This window comes from Scatophagus argus, chromosome 9 (assembly GCF_020382885.2).
Source record: "Scatophagus argus isolate fScaArg1 chromosome 9, fScaArg1.pri, whole genome shotgun sequence".
In the NCBI taxonomy this organism is placed as follows: domain Eukaryota; kingdom Metazoa; phylum Chordata; class Actinopteri; family Scatophagidae; genus Scatophagus; species Scatophagus argus.
The window spans coordinates 14,620,352-14,637,036 of record NC_058501.1 but is presented as its reverse complement, the minus strand read 5'-3'; the positions used below and the strand labels follow the sequence as shown (position 1 = coordinate 14,637,036).

The 16,685-nt window shown below is 41.5% G+C and overlaps 1 protein-coding gene and 1 long non-coding RNA gene across 3 annotated transcripts in view; one reads left to right on the top strand and one right to left on the bottom strand.

Annotated features, from left to right (window-relative positions):
• The window catches only part of LOC124064540, a 56,236-nt gene extending 43,527 nt beyond the window's left edge, over window positions 1-12,709 (top strand). The window contains exons 3-4 of one of the 2 annotated variants that reach the window (XR_006844281.1): window positions 7,951-8,012; window positions 8,815-11,307. This is a non-coding gene — a long non-coding RNA (uncharacterized LOC124064540). Of the gene's footprint in view, window positions 1-7,950; window positions 8,013-8,814; window positions 11,308-12,619 lie in introns of those variants that run through there. The other variant, XR_006844283.1, reaches the window with a different exon arrangement.
• Window positions 12,710-13,163: 454 nt separating this feature from the next.
• Window positions 13,164-16,580, bottom strand: sec61b (SEC61 translocon subunit beta). Its single transcript, XM_046399111.1, has 4 exons — window positions 16,423-16,580; window positions 15,787-15,884; window positions 14,623-14,727; window positions 13,164-13,713 (listed from the first exon to the last, which is right to left on the bottom strand). Exons 1-4 carry the CDS (start codon window positions 16,423-16,425, stop codon window positions 13,626-13,628), a joined length of 294 nt encoding a protein of 97 aa, XP_046255067.1. The 5' UTR covers window positions 16,426-16,580; the 3' UTR covers window positions 13,164-13,625.
• Window positions 16,581-16,685: the final 105 nt, after the last annotated feature.

Sequence of the window (16,685 nt, the reverse complement as noted above, 5' to 3'; positions counted from 1 at the left end):
TTTGGTCGAACATGCGGGAAGAGCAGATTTTGCATTTTAGTATGGGAAAATTACAAAGTGGAAGTGAACTATCACAGCTCGCTCATTTGCAGTTATAAAAGCACATGTGGTGCACAGGGCTCGGGCTGAGATGTTGCATGGATGGAGTTTGGACATTTAACCTCAATACATGAAATATAGCACAGAATGTCAAAAACTGTTGAGCACCAAATGTTTGGTCTGACTTTTTAATCTGTAAAATCATGAAACTTGAAGTCTTTATATGGCTTATTGCTGTAAAGGCCCTACGCACTCTTTTCCTACCTGCGTGTTTTTAATTATCCTGTGTGATTAGACCTCCTCTCTAAATAGCCTATACACATGCTATGCTTTACTGTTATCGCCCTCACTCTTGTTTATTTTACTAAAGCGAGACAACACACACTTTTATCATTCTTATGGGCCTATAAAGACATTTTAACGTGTCTCAGTCAGAAAAGAACAGCGTTGAATAACAGAGCGAGTTTTTGCTGGATTCCAGTAACACGCGTGCTCGTCCTCCCTGCTGACCAGTCACAATGTGTGCTCTGAAACATGCCTAGAACCAGCCCTGCATGTGTAAAGACTGTCCTAAAATGTGAGTCGAGCTCACAGATTCTCACATTTGTGTAAGTGATAAGTGCTGGGGGGAGTCTTGGTTCGTGATTTGAGTCCTTTATGATCCCGGGCTTTGTACTGTAAAAAGTGCATATTTGATGGACCTCAGAGGCATCAAGCAGCATGCATAGTCCCTCCTTCCCTGTCTCTCCATGCATCAGCTATGTTTTCCACATATGTGCATGTTTGAGTGTTTGTGTGAGTTGAATTGTTGAGTGTTGGACGATTTTTGTAACTGTTCATCAGGATTGATTGTGATTTGTACTATTGTTCATTCTTGCAGTTTTTCTTTTTTTAACTCCTGCTGGGCATTTATTTATGTGACTGTTACTTGTGCTTGTTAACAACATTTACAGATGTTTTAAAATTCTAAACATTACTCGAATTACCCTGGGAATTACACATTTACATTTACACTAAGTTAATGATAAAAAAGTATTTGATATCTCTAAATTCCAGTGAACTTATAGCTAATATACCTATTGCACTATATTTACTTTTGGTGATTTTTTGTTTTGTTCTATATGGTCTGAGTAGGCATGAACTATACTCTACTATCAAAAATTATTACATTGCAATAAAATATGTGTTTATAAAGGTGATTTCATGCTACAAAATCCCACAAGGTTATACAACCCTACACCTGTACAAGATGCATCACAAAGATGATTCATCTTGTCCAAAGTCTTGATTTACTGCTCGTTACAGAGTCTTTATCATGCAGGGAACAGTGAATGAATGCCCAAGAGATATAGCTCAGGAACTGAGGGCCTCATAGCACAAGTTCACAAACTTCTCGTTGATGCTGGGTGTTTCCTTTTCACTGTCTCTCACTGACTGTCATCCCTTGAGGTGAACACTCTCAATTTTCATGTTCACAACTCAGCTCTCAGCAGAAAAGAGAAGTGTGAAGGGAAAATAATCTTCTGAGAAATGTCGAGGAAGAACAGAGCGATGGAGGGAAGACCCTCAGGGTGGGGGGTGGGTGCAGGTTTTTCTGTATTGGGCCTTGTTGTGTCTCAGCATTGATCTCATGAATAATAGAACTCTGGTGGCCATGTGACGATATTAGACGTGACAGCCAATGACAACCTGAATCCGCCACTCCTCTGAGCCACGCACGAACACACACTTGCACGTGTGCATATTTGTGTGCGACCTCGTAAATCTGTGACTAATCCAGTCTAATCTGCCTAACTGTGAAAACATTTTAAATAAAAGTATCCAAAAGGTCATTGGTTAAGTTCAAAAAACATGATGCTGAATCAAACTTATTTCTGTTTGGCTACAAATCACTGACTCACAACAGAGTCATCAATATGAAACACATCATAAAAGAATAACAATTTCCCTGCTAAACAAGACAAGCTCTTGTGTTGCTTTGTGTTTCTCTGTCCGCTTCTTAATAATACATAAAGAAGCAGCTGAAGGCCAATGCACAAAGCAAGCACACATGCGTGCTCCCACCGTCATGTTCACCCATGTTTACTGTCTGTGCCCGTTCATCAGTCATTCACTGTGACAAAACTCTGTGAGAAAAAATCTGCAAGTTTGCATTTTTCTCCCCCAGCAGAATGTGTCTTTGGGTTTGTTTTACCTGTTCTGCTTCTCATCAAGTTATTCATCCGAGCAGCTGGTGAACATCAGGGATAACTCAGGAGCCCAGAGTGAGTGAGGTGAAAGGACGAGGAGGAAGGCGCCAGTGGGGTAGATGAATATGTACATTTACTCTTAAGTTCTGAACTTAGGTACAATTTTGAAATACCTAAACTTTACTTGAGTATTCCTAGTGTATGTTACTATTTAATTCTGCAGTCCAGGGGGAGTTTTTCTCCTTGATTCTCAACTACATTTATTCATTTGACAGCAGTTACTTATTTTCAGTTTATGATTTTATGACAAGCTCATAAATTACAGTGCATCATTAAAGATTAAACTGATGGTTGCCATTGTATTGCTATTATTATGCCACTTTTCCACTGTACAGTATGGCTCCACTCAACTCGACTCAATGTGCTTTTGGTACAGGAACTCAATTTCGTTTTCCATATCATATATCCATATATCCATATATCGCTTCCTTTTGAGATTCTTTCATCTGCAACTGAACAAAAGTAATGCCTGAATTTTGTCAACTGACCACTGCATAGTTTTGCATGCTGCCATTTTCTTAAAATCTGGATCTGAGGCCATAATTTTTCAGACATAATGTCTAAATACAAATGTTCACTATATGAAGGTTAAAAAATGTTATACTCTGCATAAAGAGTTTTGAGCTTTGACTTTAATAATACTCATTCACACTTTTTCTGATGATACTTATGTTGTTTTAACTTTTGTTTATCAAAGAAGGACCTTTACTTGTAACGGAGTACTTGCAGCGCCGTATCAGATAAGATCTCAATACTGCTTACACAACTATGAGGAAGGGAGGGATTGAAAGGAGTAAAGAAAACAAGGAGGAAAGGAAAGGGTTTACCCAAACCCACCCACCCACCACCAACCCCCTGACAAACACACACCTTAGCCCAGGGCCACCAGAGGATTACGACTAGAAGACTGGCCTGTCATTATGTTATTATCCTCAGTATTGCCCTGGGCTTCGACATGTGTACAAATGTACATAAGCCCCCAACACTTATCTTGATTTACAATTGAACATTATGATGAGAGAATTCCCTGCTTTGACATGCAGCATGTCAGCAGGTGAGTTAGCGAGATGAACAGACATCCCAGGAGTGTAGTGTGGTATGCGATCATTCAGGGACCAATATGCAAATTTTTACATCTCGTAAGCATAGAGAAATGCTTATGTACCAGTTCTGGAGGATGTGTAAGTCAGTGCAGTGTGTCAAGACTACAGCTGCTTCCTGACAGGCCTCAGCAGACCTCTCAGTAAAAGGCTAAAGTAGTGCTGACATTGGCTGTAGGAGAATTATGAATGAAAACGTGGTTGGAAAAGGGATTAGAGAGACATTCTTGCATCCACATGCATTAATCAAGCCCAAAGCAAAATGCAAGAAACACTCAGCGAAGGAAAAAGATGTCTGAAGATTCATCTGCAAACAGGGCTCTCTTGGGGGGATTTTGTATTTAAAGCTGGGGGTTTGCACTGCATGAGAGACCGATTCACCCCATTAGCACTTCCACTCCCTGAGCGCTTAACATTGCGTAATGCACCTTCACCTGCTGCAGTCATACACAGCACAAGCAATAACCTGCCCTGACAGACCTGTTAAGTAGGAATGGACATGCCTTAGAACTGAAAGAAGACAATATGCAAATCATGCGGCCACTAGAGGCAAAACAGGTAGTCTGAAAGAAGCTGGTTGGCCTTCGACTCTTTTATCTTTAAAGTTACATTAACAAATATGTTTACTATAACTGATCAAATGCAAACTGAGAATTGTAACTCTGGTCTGCAGTTTCTCATACAACATTAGCGACCTAATGGAATGTGTAGCCGCTAATGAGTCTGATATTTGCCTCAGGAGCTGGTGGAGACCAAAGACAGAACTAAAAGGAGACTGGAGACTGAACTTACATTCCTCACTTGAAGTCCAAATGAATGCTAATTTTGCCCTGTATCTGCTGGATGTTTAAATAGGCAGCTATTTGCTAACAAGTTCAGCATATCAGCATAAAAAAGGGTGATCAAAGCTTATTTTTTTGCTACTTCCAAGTGGCCAAAATATCAGTTACTGCAGGTTTAGATTAAGGAGAAACATTCGGACAGCATTTAGCTGACTGGTAAGCACAACAGCAGAGGTACATGATATTAAATCATTGTAACTCTCCTGCATGTAATGAGTATTATGTTAGTTATTAGTTTATTTGAAAAGCTATTTGAAAGTGTCATGTTCAACGTCTGTCCAGCAGATATGGGACTGAAAGCTGCTCTCACTATATGTGACGGCCTTCTTCATTCATCAACAGCACAACACTGCTGCTCATCATGTGGAAAGCTTCTGAATTCATAAACCACAAAACCGCCATGCCTGTGGCTTACAAACCAGTTGGCATCTTGCCAGAGAGAGACCGAGAGGAAGACATTCTGAATGTTGGCATTCCTTAATGAAGCACCCTGTTACGAACAATGGACAAGATATTCTCCACCACACCACATGAACCACCACACCCAATCCATGCATCCATGATATGCGCACACACACACACACACACACACACACACACACACACAGACACACGCACACACACACCCAACAGCAACAACATTTAAAGTCATAAATCTAATAAACTCCATTCAAGTCAAGTCAAGTCAAATGGTTTTTTAATTGTCATTTCATCTGTTTACATTAGAACAGCGAACACTATACTATACGAGAAGTTAAATACAACCTGAACATAACTGTACATAGAGCCAACAACCCAAGACTATACATAATGCACAAGGACTATACACAGTGCACAAAGACTATACAGACCATAGTACACAAGACTGTACACACTGCAAGAGAAAACAGTAAACACAAAAGGAGCAGCACCGGCCAGAACACAGTTCTATGTGGAATGTGTGAGACAGCCATAAGGTGCAGGAAGGTCAGTTAATGTAAACAGTATAAACAGTATAAGGTGCATGTTGAACAGTCATTGTAAACAGTGTGTTGTATGCAGTGGCAATGTGCAATGTTGTGTTGTGTAGTGAATGTCAGTCCAGCTTCTGAGAACTGAGGAGTCTTATGTCTTGGGGAAAGTTGTTGCACAGCATTTGAACAGCATTTGAACATAAATGTCCAGGTGTGTGAGAGCCAGGTGGAGCACAGTGGTAATGGTGTCATCCGTTGAGTGGTTGGGACGATACGCAAACTGCAGAAGGTCCAGGGTGGAGGACAGCAGGTCCTTGATATGTCTCATGACCAGCCTCTCGAAGCACTTCATGATGATTATGAGCCTGACAGGTCAGTAGTCATTGGGGCAGGACACTGGTGACTTCTTGGGCACGGTAAAGATGGCGGTTTCTTTGAAGCACTCCGGGACGATGGCGCTGCTCAGGGAGATGTTGAAGATGTCTGTGACAACATTCACTAACTGGTCTGTACATTCAGCACTTCTGAAGGATATTTTGCCATTAGCTTTTCTATGCCAAGACGCCTCATTTTGCTCTTTCACATTCAGAATATTGATCTCAGGATATTGTTTTATTTTTATATAATGTAGGAAGAAAATGATGAATATAACTCAATGATAAAACCCGTTGGCTCTGTCATCAAAATGAAAGACCGTGTACGTCTATTATATTTTTGGACTATTTCTGCTACTCATGTGGGCATTGATGCACAAAAATGTTTGACTCAATGGAAGCCAGTAACCACAGAATTGTTTTAGATCATGCAAAGTTAAGTTAAAAGTTATATTGTTTGTTAAGTGTAGCAAACACTGTAAGTATTTGTAAAAACAATTGTGTGTTAAACACAAAAGCGTGCTCAGAATGCCTGTCATACCAAATCAATATATTTTAATGAGTAATATTATTGCGTAAGAGCCAGGTGATCCCCAGAAGCTGCCCGCAGCCCACCCCCCGCTCTGCTGCTGCCCTGGAGCGCTGCACAAGGAGTGGAAAATACAGTCGCCTAAAAATACACTCCACATAAACAACACACTTGCAAATATATGAGTCCACACACACACCGGCCAAGTGTTTTTAATATTAGAAAGCACAAGGCTGACACCTGAGGAGTGCAGTGGTATCACCCCCGCTCACCCAGCACCCCCCTTCCTCCTCCCTAAATGAGTCCAGCCGTGGCCACTGTGTCCCTGATGGTCCAGTCTGATCCGCTCTGTAGCAGTCTGGCAATAAGTGAGGGGCTTTGGTGTCAAGCTTGTGGGGGGGGGGGGGCACACACGACACATGCTTGTGACATCACAGCCCATTTGGCCCTGCATGCTTATTGCAGTCACAAGGGGCATCACCAGGCCTGACGTAGCCTCTCGCTGTCGACAAGAGTGGACGGGTGTGAAAGGGTCACAGAGACCAATGTGGCCTCCATCCCAGGATTCTCCTTATCATACCTTCCCCCAGCACACACACATACGTGCACATATACACACATATTCTACAGTACATATACACACACACAAACGCACTCAAGCTTTCTATATAATGTGATATATCTTAACTGCCTACTTGTTGGATTTTGTGCGCTTGCTGTCTTCTCCTAAAAAGGCAACGCTGCGTTTGGTTTCCTCTCCTGCTCCTTTAAAGTTTTGTTCAGCTGTCATCTTTGTCTTTAGTTGAGCCTCCACATTGTTCCATTCTTTTAAATTCGTTGCAGAGACCTCTTCAATTTCTTTTGGTTTTCTCCCACCATCGACTGTCTCCACTTGTTTCCATCTTCCTGTAGTTATTCATATCTCTCTCCAGCACCTTGTGTTTCTTCTTCTCGCTTTGTTTTACCTCTTGATTGTGCACAGACTCAATTTATTTCAACTCTCTGTGCATTTGCTTTCTTTCTTTTGTGATTTTAATGTTTCTTTGATATCTCAATTTCCATCTCTGTTTGTGTTGTCTATTTTTAAACTACTCCTAGTCTCATTTTTCAGTTCTTTCTCTATTATCTCTTTATGTCCTTTGTGATCTGATATATTTACAGTTCCTTATGCCTTTCTTGTCTCTTGTAAGAGACAAAAGGTATATCTGAATGGATTTTGTTTATCTATCGAGAAATATTTAGCTTTATTGTGACAACAAATTGGTAGGTCTTTTCGGTTTAAACTGATGGACAGGAACTGTTCTGTACTGTTTCACGCAGAGATGATCTCAATTGTGTCTACTTTAACCAGTTTTATCCATAATTGGAAGAATAACAAAACCTGCATTAGTTATGATATGTAATGTTTGTTTTGAGCATTCAATACACAAGAACAGGCATGAGAGTGAGAGCCAGCGCTGTGAAAAAAATGTATACGTGGTGACTGACAACAGCAAGGAGACTGAGTGACAACACACTCTTGGCAGCTGCATGACACCAGTTTGCCAGTTGCTGAAGGATTTGTAAATTAAACCTGCTGTACCAGACTGTTTTGGCCGCAGAAAAGAATTTGTGAACACAATATTGACACATTATTGCCCTTGAAGTTAACTGAACTTAGCGAACAGTTGCCTTATTTAGATATCCATCAAACGCAGAGTAACAGTAGTATTTCATGAAACGTTTGTTTCTAAATCTCACTGAGTTCTATTTTTGCTCTCTACCAGCTCCTGAGAAAAATATCTGGCTCTTTATGCAATAAGCAAATGCACTAGAGCTCAACACAAGTGTAAGTAGCTGTCATGTCTTCTCTTTCCTATAACAGTTACACCTCTCTGCAGAGTGAATGGGCTCCACACTGTTCATCTTTCATGCATGAAGCACGAGGTGAGTGGGTGTCACATAGAAGATTAGAGACAGAAAGAGAGCTGAGGCACTGATAGATGCAGCCTCAGCCTTGGCAGCGACTCTCACTCTCTTATTTCTGACTGAAGGAGGGTCCAAGTCCAGAAAGATCAGGGAGCCTCCGGCTGGCACACACACTCGCTGTGTGTCCCTCCGATCCTCCTGACCCAGAGACAGTTATATGGCATGGACCATGTGGTCTGGATGGCAGAATATGGAGTCAGATTATTTTACAGTGAACAAGCTCTCACCTCTCAGCAGACCAGCTGTGCTACTGATCGCTGGCCATTAACAGAGTGTTCCAATGTGTTCAATTGTCTGCTATGCTACTGACTAATCACTGGTCTCATGACCACAGCGTCTGGACCAACAGGACCACACATTCACAGAAAATGTTAAAGGTTTAAACATGCACATACACTTTAAGATGGAACAATAAAACTACGCACATTTCTTTAAGAATTTCCCCTCGGGGATAAATAAAGAAATTCTGATTCTGATTGATTACTGTGGTATGATATTGTGTGGTACTGGTATAAACCATACTACTTCTGCTACTAATGCTGCTACTACTATTGCTAATGACAATAATAGTAGTGAAGAAAATTAACAATAACTTCACAACTTCACAATAAAAGAAAATAAAACATACTGTTCATTAATATGGAAATTAGCTATGAATCAGTATTGCAAACGATGGTAGAAAATGTATTAAGAAAATTATTGTTAAAAAGAGTTGTTAAGAAAAGCCACTCTTCATCTTTCTTGAATTTCACTGTTCTAGCTCACACAGGCTGCGCCCCCTACTGGACTCTGTGGGTAATGCTGCCCCCCTTCATAATCACATATTCGCCCACTGAAATTTGCATAAACACACCCCGCCAATCACGGTGGACAGCCCGAATATGCGGGAGCACTGCTGTATATAAGACCCTGAAGCCACCAATTATCTTTTTTCTCTTGAAGAGAATGTGTGACTGTGGGCCGCTGAGCCCCAGTTGTCTCTGAGGGCTGTCTACGTCCTGGGTCTGGAGAACAAGGATGCAAACCTCATGCTCAGGGGAAGGCCCTACCAGATGAGTGGTGGAGTAGCTCCGGGCCCAACTGGGGAATGCAGAGGTGGATCTGATGGCCAACTGACACAACATTAACTCCCTAGTGCCTCAGGACAACCTTCTCTTGGGGACACCACGGCCAAGAAAGCTGTTTTACACTTTTCAGCTTTTTTCTAGCTCATCCCTCTTCTGTTGGAGAGACTTGAGCAGTTATCAGACATTCTGGTAACTCCAGACTGTAAATCATCACCCCAGTGTGCAGAAATAACTCTGATGTTGGTGGACACTTCCCAGATGTTGGGGAGCTCTGTCTCAGGAGGCCAGGGACAACAGGCACATGGCCCACCTGTCTCTTTGGGTCTCGTTCCTGAGAGAGACAGGCTCAGGTGGGCTTTAGTGTCTGTCCAAGTTGTCTGGACCATTCAGGCAACAAAGGCGAGATCCACCACTGCCTGCTGCAGGGTGAGGTGGTTACGGTTCCAGCAGTCGTGTGGGGAAAACAGCTTAAGTACTTTGTACACATTAATACTTTGAAAGGGACCATTTCGGAAGTATGTATGACAGTACATTTTTTATGAATTATGTATGAATTATTTTTCTGTATTATTTTTTAATTTACTTAAAATTTTGCTTTTTTGTTATATTACTATTTTACTCAAGCAACAGAGCTGAATATGTATAATCCACTTGCATAATCAACCCTATATTGTATCATCTGTTGTAGGGTGGATTTGTTTAACAATACCCTATATTGTTAAATGTTTGTAAATGAGATTAGTTTGCTGATGGGTTTTTGTACGGCTTTCATTTCAGTGTAGATCCTGTCACACGTGTCCCTGTATCCCCTTAACCAACTTTCACTTTTTGGGACATCCCTCAGGATTCACTTGGTCAGTGAGCGTGGATCGATTCAGCCTGCCTGTCAATTCATTCCATGCTTTACCAACCATGTGATCTGTTCAAAAATACACACACACACACTTGACATATGTGTGTGCATGACTGGGCACTCACACTCATCTGAAGAAGGAATATTCTACAGTCTTTGAAAGGAAAGTAGAGTTTCAAACCATAAGGCCTCCAGTGCACCTGATATCCTGATATTTACCTGCAGGGTGGAACATCTCCGGGCATAAACATGAGTGTGATGGACGAGTGAGTGAGGGTGGGGTGAGAGAGAGAGAGAGAGAGAGAGAGAGAGAGAGAGAACCTGGCTTAAACAGTTTCTTCTTTTCTTCATGAGAAACCACAGATAAGCATGTGTTATGTAGAACAGAAAATACATGTGACCTATTTACAAGTCTCCTCAAGCATGTGTGTGTATGTGTGCGTGCGTGTGTGCACATCTGCATGCACACCTCTCTCTATGTAAGGGACCATCCCTTGTAAAAGCATGTGGTTTCTTCACAGGATATGGGTTTCTGGTGAAAAGACACAGAGAGGAAGTGCACTAAAGAAAGCTTCTCTTCTTTTCTTTCTCCTCCCCGTCTCTCACTCCTCTCTCTCTTTCCAAAAGACAAACTTAGTCTCACATGTGGATGTTCGGGATGATTAAAGTAGAATGGAGAGATATAAGTTTCGCTTGTCGTCTGGTGACTTATCGTCTCTCTTGATGTGGTGGAAATGAAAATGGATCCAGACACCTCTTATCTAATAATCTCATCTGCAGAGGGAAAAACTCACTTGGTTGTAAATTCCAGTTTAAAGATAGAGAAGCAGTCTTATTTATGAGCTGTTAACATAGACCAGGCATAAAATTGCCCTCTTGTTAATTTTTCTATATCTTATTTATACTACAAATGGTTATTAAATACTATAGACCTTTTGATGTTACTTAGTGAGGATACAGATGAACTGGAGGTCTTGCCTCCTCTCCACATTACACTGTGTGAAGAGTTCAGGGAAAAATGCGCCAGTTTTAACAAGGCACATCAAAGAAAGAATAAGAAAGTTGCATGTGAACTCTGACTGAATGATTAATACCAACTTCTCAAGATTAAATCTTTAGGACCAGAAAACCAGCAGTTTTACGTTGACGTTTATACTATCCAGGGAAGATTTGTCAAATGAGAGCTCTCATGCAACAGAAATATTTTCACATATCTTAAAACCAACAAGCACAAACACAGAGTAAAAATCCAAATAGAAAACATTTTAGTGCTTAGATTTTGAGCAATTTAGGAGCATTACTGATTTGTCTGTCTGTCCAAACTGAGGGCCTAATTTCCACCCCTTGATGAAACACTGAGTTGACTTACTGTATATGGACGGTGTCAGGAGGAGTTTGGAACTACAGGTTGCAGCAGAGAGGAGAGTCGCAGCGCTCCACATGCTGCCTGGGCCTGTTTCACTCCTGAACATCGAGGGACGGCTTCACCACAGCTCTTTCATATTTAATTGTTATGTTGAATTATTCTGGCTCGCTGCCGTGTTGTGCCACCATGAATTGGGCTGTGGAGTTTGTGAGCGTATCTTGGTGTGCGCAAGTGTGTGTGTGTGTGTGTGTGTGTGTGTGTGTGTGTGTGTGGGACAGGGACGAGAGGGAGAGAGTGATGTGGCAGGAGTGCCTGAGTTTACCACGAAACACTGGAAGCCTGTGGGAAAGCAGAGCCATAGCAACACAATGAATTAATGAACAGGATCCAAACGCTACGTTTAACACAAGACACACACACACACACACACAGAAGCCCAAGCCATGCCAGCTGGTGGTTTCATATTCAACATAGATAACCTGATGCAGTTTGGGTCAGAACTACTTCTATAGAAAACATCCAGCCAGCAGGTCATAGCAGCGATCCTAATGCTGAACATCATGTCCTAAAAACAGTCCCACACTGTTTAACTGAATATGGAAAAATTTGATCTGAAGGTGCTTCTCAACATTTACTTTAATTCCACTCAAATCAGCAGCAGAAACGTTTGTCTAAAAAGAATCAACATCAAAAAGTCTCCTTGTGAAACACTTGATTACCAAGCAGACTGGATGATTACACTGTGGTGTCTGAGTGTGGTTATACAAACACGTTATGTTACACAGTTTTGTAATGATTTGATTAGATTTAAAAAGTCACCACACGGAACATGTGTTCACGCCTGGGTGAAGACAGAGTTAGAACCTGACATCCTCTGAGCCAATGATATTCAGGAAATAGTCTGCAGCGCCCCCCATGGGAAAAGACAGAATAACATCTGGGAAAAAAAATAGTCAGATAAGGAACCAGAGGGGTCTTACAGGGATAATACAGGAAACCTGTCCACACATGCATATGGTATACCTTAGATTAACACCAGTACAACTGCAAGCCATGTGTTTTAGAGAATGATGTGAACAAAAAACTATTGTGCATTTGATATATTCAAATATATGGTTCTTCTAAAACATCAGCTGTTTGTTAACATGTTACATTCACTATTTAGTTAATCAGACATAGTCATACAATTTATTTTGTATCCCCTCTGGTGTTTCTCTGACACCTTGGAAGCTTAACTTGCTATTTTTCAAAAACTCATTTTGCCCTTCTGCAATTACAGAGCGGCAGAACAAAGCTTCAGTACGGGTGGTGATAACAAACCCTGGGGCAGCCATGTTGGGCTCTGATGCCTCTGAACCTCTATAGGGGTAAGTATATTGAAAGGTTAACGCTTTCATCTGTTCAAATTTTAAATTTAAAGCTACTGATGCACATACATGTAGACAAGTCTGGGCTTTTCTGCTCATATAAGATGCTGTACAGTAGGTGTGTGATGTGTAATCCTGTCACATGCAGACCCATAGGATGATGTGACAAAAACCACAGTCAAATAACTTTTAAGAATTTGTTTAAAACAGGGCCAGTAATTATAAACATTTGAAAGCAATCATCTAATATGCATTTTTTGTTAAAACAAAGGTTTGTAAATACTTTTTCACAAAACAAACCTTTTGATATTCTGGCTGTGATTACAGAAGGTTCAAAGTGAGAACAGTCTGATTTATCACTAAAAATATACAGAAACATCTTTTCTCATTAAACAAATGGGCAAGGGTGATTACTTCAGATGTTAAATTAAATGATTCCTGCACACACAGAGATAGTTTTACTTTTTTATTGTACAATATTACAATCACATTTGTACAAATGCTGTTATCAAAAAAAAAAACGAAAAAAATTCAGGCGACAAGAGGAAATGTTTGCTGGGGCCTGAAAACAACAATGTCCTTGATCACTAAACCTTCATGCAACAGTGGCAGGAACATGCTGCTGTTGGAGTGAGGACCACACACACACATACACACACAGATCTCACATGTGAGGTGTGTGTTAGCATGGCTTCCTCCTGTTCACCCCGTCAGATCTTCAAGATTAGCAAAAGCAACAAGGTGGGTACCAACGCCATTGCAGATGAAGATAAAAATCCAGTTTTGTGTGTTTGTGTGTGATGTTCTGAGAGTGAAGAAGGGAACTAGGGGAATAAGGTTGTTGTTCATTTGTTGTTTGGTCCAGGTCCAATGTGTTAAGAAGCCGAGGCGCAGGGTCAGAGGTCATCAGGTGGGGTTTTAAGAGCGGGTGTACTTCCCCCAGATGTGCAACATGAACACTGAAGCAATGAAGAGTAGGCTCATCACCAGCACTGGCACCGGGCCGCTGTCACAACAAAGACAAACTGATTAACACACAAACACACACACACATGCACAGACAAAAATCCCATCATTTGCTGTAACCCCAACCAGAGCGAGAGTCTCAGTGGAGTGGCTGATTTTATTGATGAGCTTCGGAAACAAGGAGGGGCTCTCATTGCTGAAGGAGGGACTCAGTGGGGGGGTGGGGTGGAGGGGTGCATCACTAAGTAGCAGCATTGTCATGGCAACCATCTCTTCAGCGGGCCCCTCCTCCCCCTGTCAGGAGGCTGTAATTGAGTTGACCTTTCAGAGTGGATCCTTTAATGAAGCTTTGAGGCCAGCGTCTAACGCAGGAACAAACACACACTCGATATACAACACTGTATGGCGAGTCTGGCCTCCTTCGACTGCTGGAGAGAAACACTCAATAACCACCACAGCACCATCGATCAACCACAGCCAACTATGGCCAGGAGACAGGACCTCTTGTCTAATATTCGGGGCAAGCATGCAGCAGTATACAAGTTTAGGAAGTTGAAAGTTTTCTAAACATATGCTTTCCTGAACCACATAATTTTGTGTGTCTGTGTGTGTGTGTGTGTGTGTGTGTGTGTATATATATATATATATATATATATATATACGCACACACACACACTGAGGCTAGTCCACCACTCAGAGATGATTTGTTTTACCCCAAAGGCACGTCTGCCAATTTCCTACCATTAAACACCCCTCTGATTCTACCTGATGAACATTAATAACATTAAGCAAGGCAGAAGCATCGGAAATCCTGAGTATTAGTTTGTTAGTTGATGAAAGAAAAAAATGTCAAAGGTTAAATTTGTTTGCAAGTGTATATGTTCTTATGCTCTGATGTGTATATATGGCGGGCGGAAGGCAGATTAATGATCTTATAAACTGCACTTACACTTTGAGGCCGGGTGAATCTTCTGTGTAGAAGCGCCACATGCCACCAGTGCCTGCCGATCCTGTGGTCCTACCACCACTGCGTGTACCGCTGCTGGTGGCTTTCCTTAGGGACACAAACACAGCACAAGTGAAGATTATATCTACAGTACCTAGTGTCTGAGAGAGTCAACATCTCTCATTATCAAGGGATTTACATTTCATGACAACTAATTTCATGTTACAGAGTGTCACACACTAACTTTTTAACTGGCTTCTACTCATCCATCAGTTGCTTCAAACCACCAACACTTCGATCAAAAACCAAATTATACCTTGTCTTCAGAATCTAACTAACTACAGCAGTTGGTGATGAAAGAGTGGAATGATTCATGGCTGCTTCACTCATGTGATGAGATTAAATGGAGGTTAATGAGGTAATGAAGAGGGTGATAGTAATGGGTAATAATGAGAGAGGTAAGCGTGAGCCTCTGATTACACACTGATTAAGCCCACAGCACAACATCGATCTGGTGCTCTAATCTACGAAGGGCACACAAAACACACACAAAATGGCTATCTGAATATCATCACTCACTCTTTACAGTAAGATGACATGAGCAGGCGGGGGCAGGCTGGGAGTATGTGAAAAAATAATTATAGAGATGGTGTGCAGGCCCAGGTGACCGCATAAGGTAGGTCTTCAATGGCTACCCTTTAACAGTGGTGGTCAATGTGCAGATGTGTGACAAATTAAAGTAAAATTGAACATAAAGTGTATCAAAAAGTGTCTTAGTATGCAGTAAAGTCCACGACTTGCCCCAACAACTTCAAGGCTTCTTGTCATGAAGTCTCTGAACTCTACTGGAGCGATTAACTGGAGCGATTAACATGTTTTGATGGCTGCCACTTGCTAACAAGTCAGACCAAAAATTTCTCATTTCAGCAGGATTGAAATCTAGATCACCGTAGCAAATGATTCACATCATTTCCATATTCAAACAGTACCATCCATATGTTACTGCACACTTAAAACCCAATTTCCCCCAGGGATCAACAAAGTACTCTGATTCTGATTCAGGTAGTTCCTTTAATTTGCAACTGATCTGTGTGCGTATGTGTATGGGAAGTGTACCAATCTGCTGGCTGAATAAACTGTAGAGATAAAAGTTTCTTAGTCGTGTACCTCTGTCTGACTGTGGAGCCTGCTGCACGGGGGGCCACCGTCTTGCTGGGGGAACGGCTCGAGGCCCCAACATTGGTTGCACTTGCTGCTGGTCCAGGCTGAGGGAAAACATCAGAATTAAGAAACATACACAAGATTCAACTAGATTTTACTCTTTCTGAACGTCTGTTTAATCTCAGTCTCTCACTCTCACACATGGTTAAAACTAACCTTTAACAACCAGATACAGTGCTTAATATATATATTAGATATACATAAAATACATCAAATAACACAAATCTTTATTAGTTAGCTTACATTTTAGTATAGCGTGTGTTTATGTAAGAGACTGGTGGCAAAGCCCTTTCCACTGATTTTCACAATTCATTATTTCAACTTCTAACGCTAGTGGTAACACGCAGTCTCAACCAAACGAGTTCACAGGCAAATATAATTTATGGATCTGCTGCTGGCCCAGCTTAAAATATGTGTTTTGGACTCTGTGACTTGCTGAAGAACAGCCACGTCCACAAATGATGAGCTGACGTTAGCCAAATCAGCTAGCAAAACGCTAGCTACAGTTTCATGTTAAATAGGTCCTGCAGAGCGGGTTAGATTCAACAGCAGTAACAGTTTCAGTTGGCCTGAGAATCTTACCATTTTGTTATATCTGTCCTTACGCGAGCTGAAAGCCTGTGCCCTTCTTGCAGCTGATATTCACGTCAAATGAACAGCAGACAGTCGGCGTATGAATTGGTCAAAACTTGAGAAGAGGTCCCACAAAGCTGACGCTTGTCTAAAAAGGACACGACTGCAAAACACAAGACCAGCACAGGAGACCGAATAGAAGCCTGACCGGGTGATCGCCTTCACCACAAGAGATAATAAATAAGACATCATTATAGGAGCTCGTTTTTGCC

Excerpts from the sequence above, each read along its gene's own strand:
- sec61b (XM_046399111.1), bottom strand. Across the intron at positions 14,728-15,786 it reads GGCTCCACAGTCAGACAGAG|GAAAGCCACCAGCAGCGGTA; the intron begins GTACACGACTAA and ends TGTGTCCCTAAG. Across the intron at positions 13,714-14,622 it reads GATTCACCCGGCCTCAAAGT|CGGCCCGGTGCCAGTGCTGG; the intron begins GTAAGTGCAGTT and ends TTGTTGTGACAG.